This window comes from Exophiala xenobiotica (genome assembly GCF_000835505.1).
Source record: "Exophiala xenobiotica strain CBS 118157 unplaced genomic scaffold supercont1.1, whole genome shotgun sequence".
Taxonomy (NCBI): Eukaryota; Fungi; Ascomycota; class Eurotiomycetes; order Chaetothyriales; family Herpotrichiellaceae; genus Exophiala; species Exophiala xenobiotica.
Window position 1 is genome coordinate 2,584,751 of NW_013562494.1, and position 18,333 is coordinate 2,603,083.

At 51.1% G+C, this 18,333-nt stretch overlaps 8 protein-coding genes across 8 annotated transcripts; 3 read left to right on the forward strand and 5 right to left on the reverse strand.

Moving 5' to 3' along the window:
• Nucleotides 1–206: 206 nt before the first annotated feature.
• Nucleotides 207–1,367, reverse strand: PV05_01005 (uncharacterized protein). Its single transcript, XM_013465949.1, has 2 exons — nt 930–1,367; nt 207–880 (listed from the first exon to the last, which is right to left on the reverse strand). The coding sequence occupies exons 1-2, from the start codon at nt 1,233–1,235 to the stop codon at nt 626–628; spliced, it is 561 nt and encodes a 186-aa protein (XP_013321403.1). The 5' UTR covers nt 1,236–1,367; the 3' UTR covers nt 207–625.
• A 1,177-nt stretch (nt 1,368–2,544) lies between these two features.
• On the forward strand, nt 2,545–4,303 carry PV05_01006 (uncharacterized protein). The gene is made up of 2 exons (XM_013465950.1): nt 2,545–2,970; nt 3,018–4,303. The coding sequence occupies exons 1-2, from the start codon at nt 2,865–2,867 to the stop codon at nt 4,289–4,291; spliced, it is 1,380 nt and encodes a 459-aa protein (XP_013321404.1). The 5' UTR covers nt 2,545–2,864; the 3' UTR covers nt 4,292–4,303.
• Nucleotides 4,304–4,660: 357 nt separating this feature from the next.
• Nucleotides 4,661–5,629, forward strand: PV05_01007 (uncharacterized protein; the record flags this gene model as incomplete). Its single annotated transcript, XM_013465951.1, has 3 exons — nt 4,661–5,059; nt 5,204–5,320; nt 5,438–5,629. The coding sequence occupies exons 1-3, from the start codon at nt 5,015–5,017 to the stop codon at nt 5,627–5,629; spliced, it is 354 nt and encodes a 117-aa protein (XP_013321405.1). The 5' UTR covers nt 4,661–5,014.
• A 70-nt stretch (nt 5,630–5,699) lies between these two features.
• Nucleotides 5,700–7,016, reverse strand: PV05_01008 (uncharacterized protein). The gene has a single exon (XM_013465952.1). The coding sequence runs from the start codon at nt 6,733–6,735 to the stop codon at nt 5,815–5,817; it is 921 nt and encodes a 306-aa protein (XP_013321406.1). The 5' UTR covers nt 6,736–7,016; the 3' UTR covers nt 5,700–5,814.
• Nucleotides 7,017–7,232: 216 nt separating this feature from the next.
• PV05_01009 (uncharacterized protein) lies at nt 7,233–9,681 on the reverse strand. Its single transcript, XM_013465953.1, has one exon. The coding sequence runs from the start codon at nt 9,553–9,555 to the stop codon at nt 7,501–7,503; it is 2,055 nt and encodes a 684-aa protein (XP_013321407.1). The 5' UTR covers nt 9,556–9,681; the 3' UTR covers nt 7,233–7,500.
• Nucleotides 9,682–10,034: 353 nt separating this feature from the next.
• On the reverse strand, nt 10,035–11,181 carry PV05_01010 (uncharacterized protein; the record flags this gene model as incomplete). The annotated part of the gene is made up of 2 exons (XM_013465954.1): nt 10,035–10,748; nt 10,795–11,181. 2 exons carry the CDS (start codon nt 11,179–11,181, stop codon nt 10,035–10,037), a joined length of 1,101 nt encoding a protein of 366 aa, XP_013321408.1.
• A 524-nt stretch (nt 11,182–11,705) lies between these two features.
• Nucleotides 11,706–13,647, reverse strand: PV05_01011 (tRNA(Ile)-lysidine synthetase; the record flags this gene model as incomplete). The annotated part of the gene is made up of 3 exons (XM_013465955.1): nt 11,706–13,219; nt 13,268–13,441; nt 13,488–13,647. 3 exons carry the CDS (start codon nt 13,645–13,647, stop codon nt 11,706–11,708), a joined length of 1,848 nt encoding a protein of 615 aa, XP_013321409.1.
• A 1,569-nt stretch (nt 13,648–15,216) lies between these two features.
• Nucleotides 15,217–18,271, forward strand: PV05_01012 (calcium/proton exchanger). Its single transcript, XM_013465956.1, has 2 exons — nt 15,217–15,683; nt 15,734–18,271. Exons 1-2 carry the CDS (start codon nt 15,680–15,682, stop codon nt 17,584–17,586), a joined length of 1,857 nt encoding a protein of 618 aa, XP_013321410.1. The 5' UTR covers nt 15,217–15,679; the 3' UTR covers nt 17,587–18,271.
• The last annotated feature ends 62 nt before the right edge of the window (nt 18,272–18,333 follow it).

Sequence of the window (18,333 nt, forward strand, 5' to 3'; positions counted from 1 at the left end):
GCGTCAAGCGCGTAACAGCGTGAGACTTTATCAGCTTCGACGGCATGATTTTGATGCAAGAGGAAGGCATGAAGCTGTGCCAGAATGCTGTATAGGTTATGTACTGCAAGTGATAGGTACCTGATGGCAGGGGCTTTCACGGCGAGGCTGAAGACAATGGTTTGGTCTGACAGAGTAATCTCGCATGCTTTCGCGGGTTTCGCACGCCGTTTCGAACTTATTATTTTGTCAGACGTACCAATTCTGCCCAAGTGGAAATGACACTTTTTTAGTTTACAGGTGGTATCTGTAGCCATGTCCCTATGGTCTGCATGCTGACAGGATGACTTCCGGTATAGCGAGCAAACGAGTAGATCAGCCCGTCAACAGTAGTGCTAGCATGCTGAGACCTCAGCTTTCCCGAGGCCATGGGCGATTCTGCAAAGCTCAGAAACTCCTCATTCGGAGGCTCCTTCACTTGGCTTACCATGCCATGGACGACTCGGCTTCGATACTGGTCGGCAGATCTGTTGCGGATACAAAAATGCCCCAGACTGACATCAATTCGTCAGCCCCTGTTGCTAACCATGCCATTGCCATCGCCATCCTGACTCAACTCCACCAAAAGATCTTGATCGCGAATATCCTAGTTGATGAAGTTCACACAGAAGCCGTGCAGGATCAAGCTGCCAAATACAAAGTCCGCAAACGCTCTTTCGGTGCTGACTTTCCCTTCTTCCACCAGTTCCCCACTGACTGCGTCGACTGTTTTTGATGTGGTCTTCTTTGTTGCTGTGGATGCGCCAGTTGGAGGTCGTTCGGACGTCTGCATTCGTAGGGAAGCTGTGAGAACGAACTGGCCGACTGCGGCGCAGAAACCGGAGAGAAAGGCATTGAAGGGCTAGCAACACTGTTAGATAGTTACCTTCCAAGAGGAGTACAATACGGACATAATTGCCAGCCAAGACACAATAGATAAACTGAATACCTCCAACAACCACAAGCCAGGCCATGAAAACATCTAGCAGCATTGTCCGCGAGGGGGTATCTTGAAGGTATCTGTTCCAGACATGGACAATGATTTCCTGCGGCGAGGATCTTGCTGACAAGGAGCTCGAGGTCAAAGGCTTGGCTGGAGTAGTCGAAGGAGTAGAAATGGCGCCAGATGCTGTACGGGCTGCTGGAGGTGGTTTGGCTGCGGCGACGGGCGTGGTCGTCTTTGAGGATGCTGAGTGAGAAGCAGGTTTCTTCGCCATGTTGACGGAGTTGGAGCGGAATATGGGAGATGAGAGGACAGTGGTCGATGGTAGCTTTCCGTGCTTATTGTTATGCTACTCAGCCAGGTCCGTTGCTCCCATGGATATCATGCAGCGAGTCTAAAGTCATTGGCGATGAAGCAACGTGTTGCCAAGAGGAGGTACAGTAAGTAAATCGACACCCTGGATCGCCAGCTCATCCCCTTTGAGAATAGGGTGATGCCGCCCTGTGCTCACCCCTGGCTCGCGTGAGTCTGGGGTGAGATCTCGGCTTGCACCGCCTATCATTCAACACTCAAAAGAGTACAGCAAACAGATTTTCCATGGTCACATTCAATCGGTGCCATGCGTCGTTCTTTGGTTGCGTTGATTATTTTCATTCAATTCTCAGGTACACAAAAAGGCCCAAAAACATGTACAGACTGACTTCTCTGCTATATCGATCGAGGACCTCACTCGAGGGGCGATCAGGTCATACGGGAATGCGTCCCTCAGAAGTGTCAACGACGCTCTTGACGCCTGGCGTGCGGTCCTTGATCGTCGGCGCTTTCGCGATTGGGGGACCGAAGATAGGACCTTTGCGAGTGATCCCATATTAATTCTTGTGGCTTGCGAAACTGCTCATCGTTCTGCACTATCATGGAGCCCGAAACTTGACCACCTCTGAATTCAGCATATTGCCATCTTGCGGTGCGGAAGAGGAGACGAAAATCCTCTTTCAAAAGAGAGTCATAAAATGCTTATCCGTCTTGCGCAAGCAACGACAACAGACCCTTGGACGTTTTGAGGAAGAATATGTCCCTCTTATGATGAAATCTGCATGAGCCGACCGTTGCGGAAAACATGTGTGGACAGCGGCGCTCAATGGATCACAGGCACTCATGCGCATAGATCAAATGTCTCACTCTCACTTTGTGACGGCGTCTTCCATGGAAATCCTGACAAGGGCTTGGATCCTCATGAAGATATCTCAGACTTGGCTACGTCCTTTGACTATTAAAATTACGCCAGGACAATCTCACAGGATGTAGAAGTCATGACGGTCTTGTTGCGGCGACCTAGCTCCTTCCGAGTACGAATTCGAAGAAACTTGTTGTAGTTTCAATGCCTGATATTCCAGGCAAGACGCGCCTCTTCCCCCAGGAAGAGACATCTACGAGGACGTGACTTGGAAGTGAAGTAATTCAGGCAGCTTTCAATGTTAAAGTGATCATTCACTAGCAGTTCTTCGTTTGACACGTTCGGCTGCGAGACCAACCTCATTTCTCCTCGCACTCACCTGCTTCTATCTCCTCTTTTACCTTGTCGCCGACTATTCGATCCCTTGTCGACAGCGTAGCATCCTTGCTACAAGAAGACGGGACGATAAGAGCCTGGAGAGATGGCACATCCTCTCTGGATGCTATGAGATCCACCTCAGTCTTCGGTTGTCCACAACTCACTCGTTACTCACTGACTCTTTCACAGTAGATTTCCGTACTCTCCTCTTCACTCGCGCCCATACAGGTCGCTTCCTTCATCAGTCTTCCCTCTACCACCGCACGCTTCTTCCTTCGTCCTGCCTGCCTCGATCAACTACTCGGCCCTTCCCATCTTCCTTTCGTCCAAACTTCTTTGCATACATCCAAGATGGCGACGACGGCCGTCATTAAGCTTGAGGAGACATGCATTATGTGCCCGCGGCGAGGTAGCAAAACCTGTCAGGTGTGCAAAAATGCACGTTACTGCTCGACTGGTAAGCCTCTCACAAAAGCTAGCTTGCGCTTCCTGACCATTGCGCAGACTGCCAGAAGCTCGACTGGAAGAATCACAAGGTCCTGTGTTCTTCGTTCAACAACCCAAAACCAAAGACTGACAGACCCAATGCCTTCTTTCGGCGTGGACTCTTCTTCCCTGGCGGCTCGGAATCGGCTCAATTCGTCTGGGTAGAATGCTGGACCGAGACCGAAGGCACCTGGGCAGTCTTTGACAACTTCGATATAAAGGTGTACTACGGCCCGAGACCCGCAGGGCGTACTTACTTCTCGGAGCCTAATCCTGTCCAAGCCCGGGATATGACACGCGACAACTTCGAGTTCGGATTGCACTTCTGGTGCCTCGATCTCAGCGTCGATGAACCACCGAATCTGGGACTGAGAACAATGACCCGAGGTCAGGCTTGTGCACCAACCTTGAAAGGTCCCATTCTAGTCTTGCGCAAGACGAAGAAAGGTCGCAATGAGGATAGCTACATTGACATTGACATGCGAGACGTACGCAATGCTGCAGACCACTTCAGTTGGATGTATAGGGATGGAACTACCATGGCGCCATATGTGCAGGACGACCTGCATGGCCAACGTGTGCTTGTCACCGGTTGTCTTTGCCATCAAGATCAGGCTCGAGGCGGGACTGGATCAAAATTCGTTCAGCGCGTCCTTAATGGTTGCGATAGCATTTTTGCAGCTGGCGGAAGTGGTATCGCGAATTTGCTTGGAATACCTCTCTCTTTGCGTCTTATACAGAAGCGACGACTCGGAGAAGATGGTCGCCACAACAAAGAGGCAATGTTGCTTATGCGAGATATCACCTCAACGGCAGTTGGCTCCATCCCTGTTCGTGATCGCTTCATCAATCGGAACTTCATGGGCGAGAACGGATTTGGCTCGTCTCCAAGCCCCTGGAACGGACCTGAGACCGGGTCTGTCTTCATTGCCCGTACGGATGGCGTACCGTTGCTGAAAGAACACGTCGAGGCTCTGTGCGCTTATATCGAGAACAAAATCGAGCCACAATTGTCCGAGTCCATTGTCGGACTTGAAGCAGGTGCTGCTGTCCCTCAACGAGAGGCAATCCTGAACTCAATCACGAAGGCCGACTTCCTTGACTTCTTCAACTCGACCAAGGCTCAGAAAGCAGCTGCGAACGCGACCTGGGCGAACGTGCCTACTCCATACGAACTCCGCCGTAATGATCGAGCAACCGATGTCAATGCCCTGTTCGAAGAGGCGCGGCTGGCTGGGTACCGGCAGCAGAGTGACATGCCACGCCAGCGCTTCTTCATGACCGATCCTTAGCGTTCATCGAGTCCGAGCTTTGAAGAACCCGTCTCGCCCTCAATTCGAGAAAGAAACGCGTGAACAGCTTGTTGGAAGATGCGACACGACTTCATTATGAGGCTTGGGAGCTTGCAAGCCGTAAGAGAGATTTTGAGATTGAGCTGAAAGTCCAAGGTGACGAAACTGGAATGGTTTATATTGGACGACTGCTCGGCAGGAGTCAGTCTTATGACCAAAAGTTGGTTTTATCGTCCATATTGGAAAGAAGAAAGAAACAAACGCTCAGGTGACATGCAAATTGTGCATAAAGCAAGTCGAGTTGATAGCGAAACAGGCAGGATCACAAGGAGGCCGAAAAATGAGTATGCTTTCCAGACTGTATCGAGTGTCGTCTTTTCGCAATGCCTGTGTGCTCTGGTTTCTGTTCGACCCGTCCGTCGTGCTTCGCTCACATTCGCGATTCGATCAGAGCGTCAGAGCTAGCTAGATACAGGTGTCCCATCGAGCTCAATCGTGTGACTTTGCTAATGCCCCAAAAAGACGCCGACAGGTGCGCTCTTGCTATTTCGTGGGCTAACCAGCTGCCACAACACCAGGTTATTATTCCCCATACAATTTGGCAAGCAGCACAATCAGCAGATTTGTGGTGAAACTGAGAGGGACCTAAATGAAGTATGCTTCAATGATTGTTGGTCGTTGGCCGCCCACTCGGCCTCGGAATTGCATCACCGCCGACTCTGCATGGACTCCAATCGAACATCTTCTCCTTCCTGCCCGCTGTATCAGGTATGTTGAACAACTTGACCTCCCTTGCTATTGTCACCATATACCAAATCGCAACGAAACATACAAAATGGTCCGCATACCAAATAATCCCTGGCCTCATCCTCATCCGAAGCTGTTACTGACTTGACCTCGTTCCATACACAGGCCTCCGAAACACCAGCATATATCCTCTCCGCACTCACCTCAGTAGGTGGAGTGACTGGCTACGTCCGCACAGGTTCGGTGCCCAGCATCGCAGCCGGTCTGACTGTGGGAGTTTTGGTATGCTCTGCTATGCTCTACCACTCCTTGTTTTGCCCTAACCACGCGTCCTCTCCCACTCTCCACCCTCTCCCCCCGCCCTAGATGGTATCACATCGCTGACAAGAATACTCCTAGTACGGCCTGGGAGGCTACCGCATCTCGAAACGCCAGCCGTACGGCGTGGAACTGGCGCTACTCGCTTCCATCCTCCTCGCCGGCAGCAGCGTTCCTCGGGCGATCAAGACTGGCAAGCCACTACCCGCCGGGCTGAGCGTTCTGGCTGCAACGGGTCTGTTCATTTATGGCAAAGCGTTCTTGGGCAAATAGGTGTCGTGCATCGTCTGAGGCTGGAAGCTAGGATGGAAAACGGTACCAAAGGGACTGAAAAAGCCGTGCAGCAGACTAAAACGAATCTCGATTCTTCACACAAGGGTATCTCTTTCATGACAGACTTTTCGTCGAGGGCCATGACCAACGGCGAACACGCACACTTGAAACAGACGTCTGCTCGTTCAAGGTTCCGGCCCGCCATTGACTGCACCCTCGCCAACATCAGGCTCAGCTTTCTTCCCACTCCGTTTCCTCCTCCTCTTCCGCGCCTGGCCTTCACCCTCCTTTTCCTCCTGTCTGCCACCTTGCGCAGGCTGGACTTTCTTCTTCCTCACGCTCAACGGATTCGGCCCCTTCGCCCTTTTCGTCCCTCGAGCCTTCACTCCCGCGTTCCCATTCTCATCCTCAAGCTCCAGCGCCAACAAGTCTCCTTCATCCTCATCGTCCTCTGCCCCTTCACCACGCTTTCGTTTCCTGTTCAAGCCCACCAAGCCCTCGGCGAATTTCTCCTTCTCCCCCTTCCGTTTAACCGCCTCACTCGCCCCGCTCAACTCCTCGAGTATCATGACACTGCGCTTGACATACACAATCGGCACCCCGGAAATCATCCTCGCTCGTTCTCTCACGTCGATAAACCCTTTCCTGCGCCTCTCTAGTTCATCCACATCCGCCGTGGCCAGTATGTAATGCTGCTTGTTTTTCGGGATTTCGTTCCCGTGCGGCTGTCCGGCCAACAGGTCCAACAGACAGCGCGCCTCGTCAAGTTCACCCACATCTTCGCCGTCGTCGTTCTTGTGCTTGCAGTGTCGGAGGGGCACTTCGGTCGGTGGAGGGAGCCACTCCGGTCGTTTCTGCCGCGCGTTCTTCGGGTCCTTGGTGCGTTCGAAATCCGCCATGATCTTCGCGAGCGAGCAGCGCGTTATGAACAGTCGGCACTCGCCGTGGAGCGTGTTCTCGAGATATTTCTGCAGCGGCATGTGGAAGGAATGGCAGGTCCGTAGGAAGGACGAGTCGAGGAGGACTTGGTAGGGTTCGCGGAAGGAGAAGGTCATGGCGTAGTTGGACATTATCTTGCGATATTTTTTGCTGCGTTTGGCCCGCATCTTGACTTATTCTTGCTTGATGCGAAGAAAGTAGTGAAGAATGGTGTGAGAGCAGTGCTGAGGCAGAGAGAGAGAGAGAGAGAGAGAGAGAGAGAGAGGGAGAGGCCGGGTGGACTTTCGTGGGTGGTATGGACGGCGCAGACGCGAGAAATAACTGGAGGAGTCGTTTGCCTTCGAGGGAAATCCAAGTGTGATAACTTGGAGAGTCCTGGCTTGAGGAGACAAGTTGCTTCAAAGTTGAAAGGAAGATATCGGTCAACAGCGGCTGAAGAGAGTGAAGGTCTAGTGGTTGTCAAGCATCGCCCGTCAAAAAAACAATTCAGGTTTCGTTTCCTGCTCCGACTTTTTCTTGATGCGGGGAAATTTTCAGCCTCGTCAGATTCAGATTTCAGGCAAGGCTGAAGAATTGGGCCAAAATCTACGACTCATGATGGCTCCAAGGCTCTTTTGCGGCCACAAACATCATGAGAGTTAGGACAGTGGACTTAGAATGCCCAATAAATATAGTGCGTATCTTCATTGCCATTAAAGCGTCCATGCTAGAATAGTCGTACATGCATGCAGTCATCCGGCACCTCTTTCTTCTATTCTAGATGTCCTCCGCCTCTTATATGCAAACTTTTGATAACAATTCGCTTGAACGCAACAAGAATGCTTGAAAGAAATTTCGTCATGGTCGTAAACCTTCCGAAGATTAGGGCCTCACGATGAAAAGTGTCGCAGCTATTGCGCTGCTTGCCCTGGCCCAGATCCCTGCGAATGCATTCACTCGTCATCAGACTCCATACCGTCGTCCTCCTCATCCTCGTCCATCCCTCCAACATCCATGCCAGCATCAGACTCGGAGTCCGTGTCATCAGCCTCTTCACCCGGAATACCCTTCCATTCCACGTAGTCACCTTCAATCCAATGCTTGCTGATGGGCAGATGGTAAGGATCGTAAGGGAAATAGCCCTCTAGCATTCCATTATCACCAACCCAGCTCAAGTCGCGGTCCGGATTGCTGATGTTCAGATCTGATATACTACGCCAATGGCTCGTCATACGCACATGTCTGTTCTCTTCGAGCTTCGGATAGACGTAGAACAGCTGCAAAGCAGTCGTGAGCTTAGCAAACTGCTCGACGATGACCGGCGTGCACACTCGTAAGGGGTTGAGTGGCGAGTAAATAGCTGCACGGACTGCGTCTCGTAGCGAGTCAGGGAAGTGGTAGGTCTCTACCTCTTCGTCGTCAATATCGAAGTCCGAATCATCGTCAGAGCTAGCCGAGGCGATATCGCGCCATCGGAAGCAGAAGATGTACATGATGGCTTGGAAGGCTGCGTAAAAGTCGCCGTATCGCTTTAGATCGGGTCCCCGACACCCAGGCTCGTACGACTTACGGAGGGTGGTCAAGTGGTCGCACAGTAGTTCCAGACAGTCTTGTACAACCTGAGGGGAGACATGGGCGCCGCGACCAACAAAGCCGGAGAAGTAAGCTGCGGCACTGTGTCGGAGGAGATGTGGCTGCTTTTTGTCAACAAGCACGGCCACGCAAGAAGTGACGAAGCGGTCGACGATGATAGGGTCGGATTGAGCAAAGTGGAAGATGAGGAATTGCGGATGTCGTGCACGGTAGGTCGGGAGGATGTGCGTGTGGAAGTGCGAGATCAGCTGTTCCAGGGCCGTGTCGCGTGTTTGCAGGTTGGTTGAGGTGCTAAGTTTGGCGTAATATTGGAACAAAATGTCCATGATCAGGTCAATCTGCTTGATGTCCTCCTTCAATTTTCGTCGGCGCGCAATTGCAGAATCCAGCATCTCGTCTTCGTCCATATCGGATTCGTCATCTGTTGTGCTCGCATCATCATCGTCATCAAAACTGTCTTTGAGCATGTCCTGAGATGCGCCTGCAACAAGAGTCTGCGACGAGGACATGTGACTGAGGAGCTCGTCTTCAGCATCGTCCTCCTCTTCATCCAAGTCCACCTGAACTGCAACATCAAGCTTGATGAGCTCCCTCAATACGCTCGTCAAGATGTCAGATGTCAACTCTGGCACGTATCTGATCATGGCCATGAAATTTCTGATGTATGTCATTCGTTCTTCAGCTTTTTGGAAATCGAACTCCAGGCGTGACGACATTCTGTCGGCAAGCGCAGCGGGTGCGGAAGGTACGTTGACCGTAATATGTTGGATGGCCTGCAGGACTCTACGATGAATGGTAGTCTGTCTGACTGGTTTTGCATCTCCTATTCTTCTTGTCTTTTGAGGCCCAAGCAAGTCTACCAAGACCGACATGATCTTGTGCTGGTACCCTCGCTGCGCAGCAGCCAGATTGTTGAGGAACCTGACAAAAAGAGCATAGTATGACTCTTCTCTCCCGATCCATTCGCTGTATAGGATTGTATTCACCAGATGATTGCAGTCTTTTGTCAGCGCCGCCACATTTGCGAGGACGGCTTGCAGATGGATTTTGAGAACTTTCGTTGAGGGCGCATTTGGCTTTTCCGGAGTCGTGCTGAAAAGATTTTGCAGGCGATCGTAGCCTTCATTGTCGTTGACACGATGTCTTTCGAGGGCTCTTCGTACTTGTTCTTTCACCACGAGGGGATCAAGATCTTCATCATCATCGGCAGAGACAATTTCGACGTCCGAGTCAAAAGTGACACGAGAACGTTTCGACGGACTGGAGGGGGTGTCCATAAGGCTTGTTTCATCGATTGAGCGTTTCAGGGTAGATCTTCGCTGTATGGGCTGAGGTCTGAGGTGTTTTGACGAAGAGAGAACAGGAGACGAAATGGTGGTCGGCACAGCAGGCCGACGAGGTTGCGGGGCTAACATGGCCGCAGATGTAGATGCTCTTGCCAGATCATGGAAGGATATATTGAAATGGTTGATATCCACGAAGCGGCAGAGATTGTCAACCTTTCTTGTCAAGCATGAAGGACAAGGCAGCAGGTCTTTGTGGTGTCTCTGAACAACACCTGCGAATGTTGAACAAAATAATCTGAAAATTACTCTCCCCGGGCTCTGTGCGCGAAAAAGCTATACCTCTTTGGGAAGTCCTTCACGAGACTTAGTGGCTGTTCTCCAGATCACGTGAAAGTCAGGGTCCTTGTGCCGTCAGACAGTGCCAGCGAGCCAGTTCTCTATCCACTGATCAATGCTTCTCAGATGCGGACAATAGCCACATGTGGCAGCGGCATTTACGAGTCAGAGGGGAATCAATGGAGCCATAAGGCTTGAGCAGGAGTCAACCGGCCATCGGCCTTGCTACGGAATTATAGAAAGGAGGTTCTGCAGTACAGCGAGCGCCCGACTCAAAGATAAGCCCTCTGACTCTTCTCCTCAGTGCCCTTGATCCTGTCGAAATCAAAAGCTTGGTCGCCATGAATGGCAATCCTGTGTCCAAGTGCACGTCTGATGATCCAGTCTTTGCTGTTGATCTCCTCTTCGACCTCGTCATGTTCCAGAGGAGGAATCATCTCGCTCGTGTTCAATCTCTTCAACATCACCTCATTCTCCGGCCTGTTGAAGTAGACAAGTGAATACCTTGTATACTCTGCTTGCTGGCCTGGTGGCGCTACGACACGGTGGATGTTGGATCTCAAGAGTCCGTTGGTAAACTTCACCATCGCGTCGCCCAGGTTGATGATGGCGTGATTAGGCAATGGCTTGACATAGCACCACTGCGCGTCGCGGCCAGGTGGAAGGACCTGCAGCCCACCCAGACGATTGAAAAGCACAGTAACACTGCCAAAGTCTGTATGCTCGCCTAGAGCTGTCCGTCGATCATCCATCGGTTGTGGAGGTGCTTTGACGAAGCGGATTTGATCGCCCGAGTGGCCTTCGAGCCGGTGCATATCTTGTAACGTGTTTTCAGGTAGGCGGAGATGTTCGTTCAGGAGGGTGAGCACAAGAGTGACAATACCGTGTGCTGATGAGATGAACGATTTCATGAGAGGACGCCTCGAACTGATGACTTCAGGAGCCGGCCAAGGGTCGGAAATGCCAAACATGTCATCTTTTGATACCTGGCAGCCTTTAGCCTTCGAAGGACAAGGACGGTGATGTGCTCACATTGTAGAACTCGTTGCGATCCAAGTTGCCCTTCCTGTCTACCACATTCGCACCGAATCCTTTATAACCGAAATAAGAGTTCTTGTGCATAAAATCGTATTTCTTTTTCTCCTCGAGCGGCAAGTCGAACAATTCTTCGCCGGTCTTGAAAAGCTGATCTGCGTCCGCAAGCAGAGAATCTCCAGGTCCGGAAAGATCTAGATAGAAGAAGCCGAGGTCTTCACAAGCCCGTACGAAGCGATTGACTTCGTTCACATCGCGTTCAATCAATTTCGCGAGCGATAAACGGAGAAGTGGTGCCGTGGGTACATCATCTGGAAAGGGTGGCGCATTCTGGAATGTCTGCGTGGGAGCAGTCAATGCTTCTGGTATCTCTTGAGTAGCCATTTGGTTGTCGGGATTGATAAGTGCTAAGAGTCACAAAAGTTCGGAAAGACGGCAGCGAGGGCGTTGGTCGTCAATATATCCAGAGATGATCGTCCACGGCTGATGACCGAGGCTCATATCTCCGTTTCCATCTCCACCTCTCTCCGCTTTGAAGGTCGAATTCGCAGCATAACATGACGAAGGGTTTGTGCATGCGGGGAACCATCAATGTAGGTAATTCTGATCATGGACAGGCCTGCTTCGGTCGATGCTCGGCATTGTTGGACGGTCACGGTGCAGTGACTGTGGTTAAACATGATTCTCCTCCCGTTATGACTCTGATCTTCCAAATTCTCTCAGGAATAAGATCCGCGTAAGAGCGCGGTCAAAGCCAGAGTACGACAGGGTCCTCTTGTGCCGACCTCTAGTATTGCTTGCCCGCGGGCAGCTTGCGTTCTTGAAGGCCAGGCGGGCTCGACCATGGACCTCTCGATGCACGTGGTTGAACGAGCAGGTAGGGGTGGTATCACAATTGCTGCTGTCCCTCATCCCCGTTGAATATCCGTGTTTATCCACTTGATTGCCTTCTTCTGGTCGACCATGAAATACTGGTCGATCGTTTTATAGCAGACTTCCCATTCGAGGATTGGATGATGCCTGAAACGGGTTTCGGAATGTTCGCAAGATGGCGTCCGCACCATAAAATTCAGCGTTGGGAACACGGAAACTTTGCCTTGCCAGGTCAGTACAGGCAAGGTATACCTCAACTTTCCCGGAGCCGCTTCGCCCAGAATTTTCTGAAGATCATCTCGGTCTTTCTTGTTGAGTTCCTTGCGCAAGTACTCTTCGTCCGTCACCTGGAAAGGACGGATTCCAATCTCGCCGAGAGTGTGACTATCTTTTGTTCTCACGCGGATCCAGTATCTATGGTCCCATAAGAGCCAAAGTGAGCATGAGCCCTCCTTGTCGAGAAGTGGATCGTGCCTCCAGAACCGAGAAGCTGGCCGTGTCTCAGGTACTGTCATTGCGCCGAACTTCTTCGTTGCAAGCTGGACTTCGATTGTACGCATTGGTGGTCGGGACAGCTTCCATAACGACCCTTCCTCTCCATCTCTGGAGGCAGTTGAGGTCCTTTCGAGGAGGACACGCTGGATCGTGAAAGCACTTGATTCTGGTGAGAGCATCTTCTGGGCGAATTCTTGCACGCTACGCCAAGGGACAATAGTCGGTCCAGCGTCCCTGGGTTGGCAACTCACTATGCTCGTTAGTCGCGCAAGTGCATTTGCCGCGGCTTCAGGATCGTTTTCGCAGGCCGAAGCAAAACGTTTAGGGATCCACACCTTCACCAAGCCTGAACGCAGGTCAAGAGTCACGTCGGTAACTGCGTTAAGTAGATTTGTTCCCCGTTCTACTAAGGCTTGTGTGGATTTCTGTGCACAATCGCGTAGCTGTAGCACCGACTCTGCTTGTAAGGCACGTGGAAGTGTATGTCTCGACCTCAGAAGCCTGATAGCATTTCGCAAGGTTGATGTAGGGTCGTCATTGGTCTTGTCCCTGACATATTTGATCTGATTTGTGTCGCAGACGTCCACAAGTCTCCATTTTGGGAATCGTAGGAGGGGGCGATGAACTTGAAGACCTCTTGGACGTGGCATTGTCACAGTCTTCCCGAAATTGACGCCAGATGCATCGGACGACGAGGCTTCGGATTGGCGCTTCTCGATGTTGAAGTCTGCCTGTCGAATCCAGTCCATGAATCTTTCGTAGCCTGGCCATTCGTGAGCGCCTCGGATGTTCTCGCAACAGGGAATCGCGGTCTGCTCTGCCATGCCTTGCAAGCCCAGGAAGTTGGTGGTAGAATTTCGCAAGAGTCTCATCAAGACAGTTTCGACTTGATCATCCTGATGATGGCCGACAAAAAGGTGCCTGATGTCTCTCTGAATCGCTGCGGCAGCGATCAATCGATATCGGGCCTCACGAGCACGCATCTCGAAGTCCGGCAACTGTGAAGGATTGGCCGTCCCAGCCCATTTCATGGTAAGTATGAGGTTCTTGATGCCTGAAGGTCGTCAGCGGTGGTAGCTCATGAGGAGGCACAGGAGCGTACCAAGTCTGTCGAGTTCGCCGGACACAAACTCGGCCTCTTCTCTACTCCCATCTCGTGCTTTGTGATCAACAATAAAGGCAACGGGTTCAATCCATACTTTCTTGTGCACTTTTGGAATCTGCTTCAGCAACCATGCCAATGCCATCGAATCAGGACCTCCACTGACGCAAACGCCTGTCGACTGTCAGCTTGGTACATCAGAGCAAGCACACCGATGTACCTATTTCTGCAACTCTGTGTGTATCTTGGTACGAGAGGCCATTCTCCCAAAGTCTGGGAAGGCTAGGCAAGAGCTCGTCAATTGTCACAGGACTTGTGATTCGAGGCGTCTTGGTTCCAGACAGGCATATTCGGAAAAACAGTTCTTGCGCTTTCGCCATCTTTCAACCATAGCTCTCGTTGTAATTCGAACCCCAAACGACCCGGATTATCAACTGCGACCACTTCAATCTTGCTTCGGTCTTGCTAAAGTTCATCGTCTTGACAACTCAGCCTATACCATTAAGAGAGTCTAGAATGTTGAATGTAGATTCCTGCGGCGAAGAATTATCAATTGAACTGAAGGAAGCTATGAGTTGCTAATCAAGTACAGAGTCGTAGTTTGAAAAGATCCAGTGCTGGCGCTTAGTCATCAATCGGTGTTCATACCATGGTAATTTCGCTACGTTGGCACGTTGGCTACGATTATCAGAGTCACCAGAGTTTAGTGGAAACCATTGGTTCTTCGATCGATGAACCGGCAAAGACGAGTTCAATTTGAAGTGCAATTGGCGACCATATAGATGCACTTTGAGCTGCCTGGATGACACCCGAGCTATCCTAACCAAGTCTTCTACAACTTCAACGCAAACAATGTCTTCCCGAACGGTCGACACGACCATTTGGTCGCCAGCATGTGACCTGTCGGGTGACAATGATGTCGAAGAAACCAATTTGAGACACGGGTAGATGACTCTCTAACGTAACGAGTGCTGCTACCTTGGTCATGACTTGTCATGAACAGCGGCTTTCGCGAACAACTGCGACTGTACACTACATTCCAACCGTATCGGCTATTTGCGAAATATGCTCCCATAATCTTTATGGCCTGGACCCAGAGAGGGATACCCGCAGAAACGGTGATCTCCAAGCGATTGTATGGCTGTGCACAAAGTGTGCCACAAACAGAGGTCTAGAAGTCTGCAAGCGATGATGATCTGTGGCGTGCGCCTACCTACCTGACATCTGTAGAGAGAATAATAAATTGGAGATCGATGACCATGACAAGGGGGGGCCAAAAAGATGGGCATCAATGTTGATGGAATCGATGATGCAGACCGTCCTTCGGACCTCCTGTCAAGATGGGGAGAAAGTGAGTTTTCAGGTTTTCAGTGCAGCTGAGAAGGCTCTTGGCAGTGATGCTTGAGGAGCCTTAATTGGCCTTGGGAATCGCTTGACTTCAATCCGATGCAGGCTTAAAGAGAGATTGGCAGTCCCCCAAGACACCCAAGACGTGTCAAGCAAAAGATGCCTCGCTAGCCCTAGATCAATGCCGAGAAGGGCTAATGAAATAGCCTGGAGAATCCGTCATAGCTTACAACAATGGGTGTCCGATGGGAGACGAGATGAAATCACCCCAACTGGGGAGTACTTGAATGACTGAGAACTTGCACGCGCTGTGAATGTAGTGCTTACCTACGCTTCAGCTTCATGCACGGACTAGGTACCTGATTTCGCCTTTGGGGCCTGAAGAAGGAACCGTTACGAGTCTTTGCCGACTAACTTATACGAAATCAAATCCTGTGGCGGAAGGCGAGTCCACTGCCGCCAGACGGATACTGTGCTAGGCCTGGACGACACCGGGGCACGAAGCGCCATGCACAGCCTGTTGATCGACCAATTTCATCATTGTGCATCAGTTGCGACTGGCTGCAATCCCATGCTTTGGACCGCCGAAAGCCTGAAACGCGCCTTGAACAACCCCATTGTGCCCATCGCAGGCCGCGCCCCCTACTTCGTGACTTCGTGGCTGTTGGCTTCGTGGAGTCTTCTCCTTTCCCTTTGCGGCTTCGTTGTTTGTTGGCCAACTCAATCGTCACGATGTAGTAACGCTTTCATTCCCTCCAAGTCCACTTTTCTTTTCCTCTACTGGTTCACTGCCACTGACTCTCATGCCTTGATTCACTATCAAGAGACACCGTTCCATCCATTCGCCATTGAGCATTGCTGGCTGTACAACGCCTGTGACGCTCAAAAGCACACCACGCCGCATTCCATACTACCACTTCCCGACCAACACACCCTCGCTGTTTGTTAATCGCATTTCAGCCCCCCTCGCAACATTTATTTGGCAAGAGTAGACTCGATTCCATCTGAAAACGCCTTGTCATTTACACATCTGGAGGTACTGAAGAGTCAAGACTACAGCAAACAATGCGTATGTATCACAGCGCCTGCATCTCCGGCTCGTCTAATTGCTTGGTACAGACAAATACCGTCGCGAGGCGAAGTATGCCGCCTGGTACGACGACCCAAATGACACCTCAAACTTCAAAATCAAGAATCCCTTTGCGAAATGGAGGCCCGGCACAAGACAAGATTCTATGCGTACGATGGAGAATGGCGAAGCGCAAGACAATGGCCCACGACTACAAACTGTTGCAGAAGCTCAAGGAAATGGCTCTCCTCTGAAACCTACCCTCACGGACGACCCCAACGACTACCGACTCTCGACTCCGGTCGACAGAAGAGAACAGTCTCACCGACACGCTGAGACAGAACCTGGCGCCATTTCAGGTACAAGACCGTATCCTCCTGGCGACGAAGTCAGTCTGCCTCGAGCTCAGAGTCCCGACAACTCGGAAAAAGGCATCAAGGAGCAAGAAGACCGCCATCGGACAGAGTCAAGCTCCGACACCTATGTCAATGGAAAAAACAACAATTCTGAGGAGCCCAATCCGATTCGGAACCGGACTACAACATCCAAAACAGAAAAGCATGGCTTCAAGAAACTCTTCAGCAGGAAATCCTCTAAAGAAGCAGACGACAACAACGGCAAGGACAAGAAAAAGTTTACTGCCTGGAGTCAGCTCCATGCCACGCTTTTCAATTCCTGGATCAATGTCCTGCTTATCTTCTCCCCAGTCGGTATTGCCGTTTATTACGCGAAGATCGATCCCGTCGCTGTCTTCGTCATCAATTTCATCGCTATCATCCCATTGGCAGCCATGCTGAGTTATGCGACCGAGGAAATCGCCCTTCGAGTTGGTGAAGTTCTTGGTGGTCTGCTCAATGCATCCTTCGGTAATGCTGTTGAACTGATTGTGTCCATCATTGCATTGGCCAAAGATCAGGTCCTGATCGTCCAGACCTCGCTTATCGGCAGCATCCTTTCCAACCTCCTTCTGGTTATGGGAATGTGTTTCTTCTTCGGCGGCTTCAATCGCATGGAGCAGGCATTCAATCTAACAGTGGCTCAAACTGCATCCAGTTTGTTGTTCTTGGCTGTAAGCAGTCTGATTATTCCTACTGCTTTTGAAGAATGGGCAAGAACGTCAGACGGTACTACCGGCAATACAAGTGCAACCACCGAGAACGCGAAACCAGGCGTGGCCGCGCTCAGCAGAGGTACCGCCATCCTCTTATTGATCGTGTACGCGTGCTATCTCTTTTTCCAGCTCAAGAGTCATGCCGAGATTTACAACACACCCGGTGAGAAAAACCAGAAACGAGCCGTGGGCAAAAAATTCAAGAACGCGGTCCTCCCCGAGAGACTGCGAAAAAGATCTCCGGAAGAAAGAAATGCTGTCGTCGAAGAGGCGGCAAGTGAGGAGCCGGAAGAGCCAAATCTTTCCGTCTGGGTTGCCATTCTTACCTTGGCCATTTCCACTGTTCTGGTTGCTCTGAATGCCGAATATCTGGTCGACTCTATCAATGCCATTACGTGTGGTGGTGGAATTTCCAAGAACTTTGTTGGTCTTATTCTCCTGCCGATCGTGGGTAATGCTGCCGAACACGCCACTGCAGTTACTGTGGCAGTCAAAGATAAAATGGATCTGGCTATTGGCGTCGCTGTCGGATCGAGCATGCAGATCGCCCTTTTGGTCCTGCCCTTCGTGGTGGTTCTCGGATGGATTATCGGCAAGGACGATATGACCTTGTTCTTTGATGGCTTCCAGATTGCTGTCTTGTTCGTAGCAGTCCTGCTTGTCAACTACCTGATCGCTGATGGGAAGTCGCACTGGTTGGAAGGTGTCCTGTTGATGATCCTATATATCATCATTGCAGTTGCTGCGTGGTTCTACCCAACTGCGCCTGGCCTCAGCGACTGCCCTGCATAATGAGCAGGCTCATTTAGCATCGAGCACTCAGCATTCAAGACTTCCGAACGGCCTTCATCAGCACTACTCCGAAGCTGTTCGTTGGTCCTTGATGCAGCAGCAAGCTTTTGCTGTCTCCTACTCAGCCACTGGCTACTCCTTTGGATTCCGAGTGCTTCATGAGCTGATGCGCCTGGAAACCGAACCAGTCTACTGTTTCCCCAGTCTCCACAGGCGTACCCGATCGAGGCCACAAGAGGGCTTCGCCGACTCGGGTCGGGCTGCAGGGGTTTCCCAATGATTTCTGCGCCTACCTATTGAGGCAAGGCTCTGGAGTCGAGGACGGCCGTGGTGGCTTCTCATCTGACATACGTTCGAGCTTCACAAGTTGCTTTTGCTCTATCTACCAGCAAGTGCTTACCACAGCTCCACCACAAAGCTGGTCGGCTTGTTTTCTATGTACGATATTCACCCAACTGTCTTGTTACGACAACTTTCATAGATCTCTTCAAAGGCGCAAGCACTCTTTACTTGGCAGGAATATGCGACGAATGTAGTTATGGAGTCAGCACGAACAATAGGTCTGTCTTGTGCTCTGTGAAGGGGCTACCTGCAATAAATTGGCTTTTCGGAATTGTAATACTCTGTTCACGGTTCTCGAACTGGAAGCGGACAAGTCGATGCAATACAAACACTCTAATACTGGTCCCATGCATCCATTCTGCACCGTAGGCTACATCGATAATCCTTGTGCCTTCTAAACCTGTT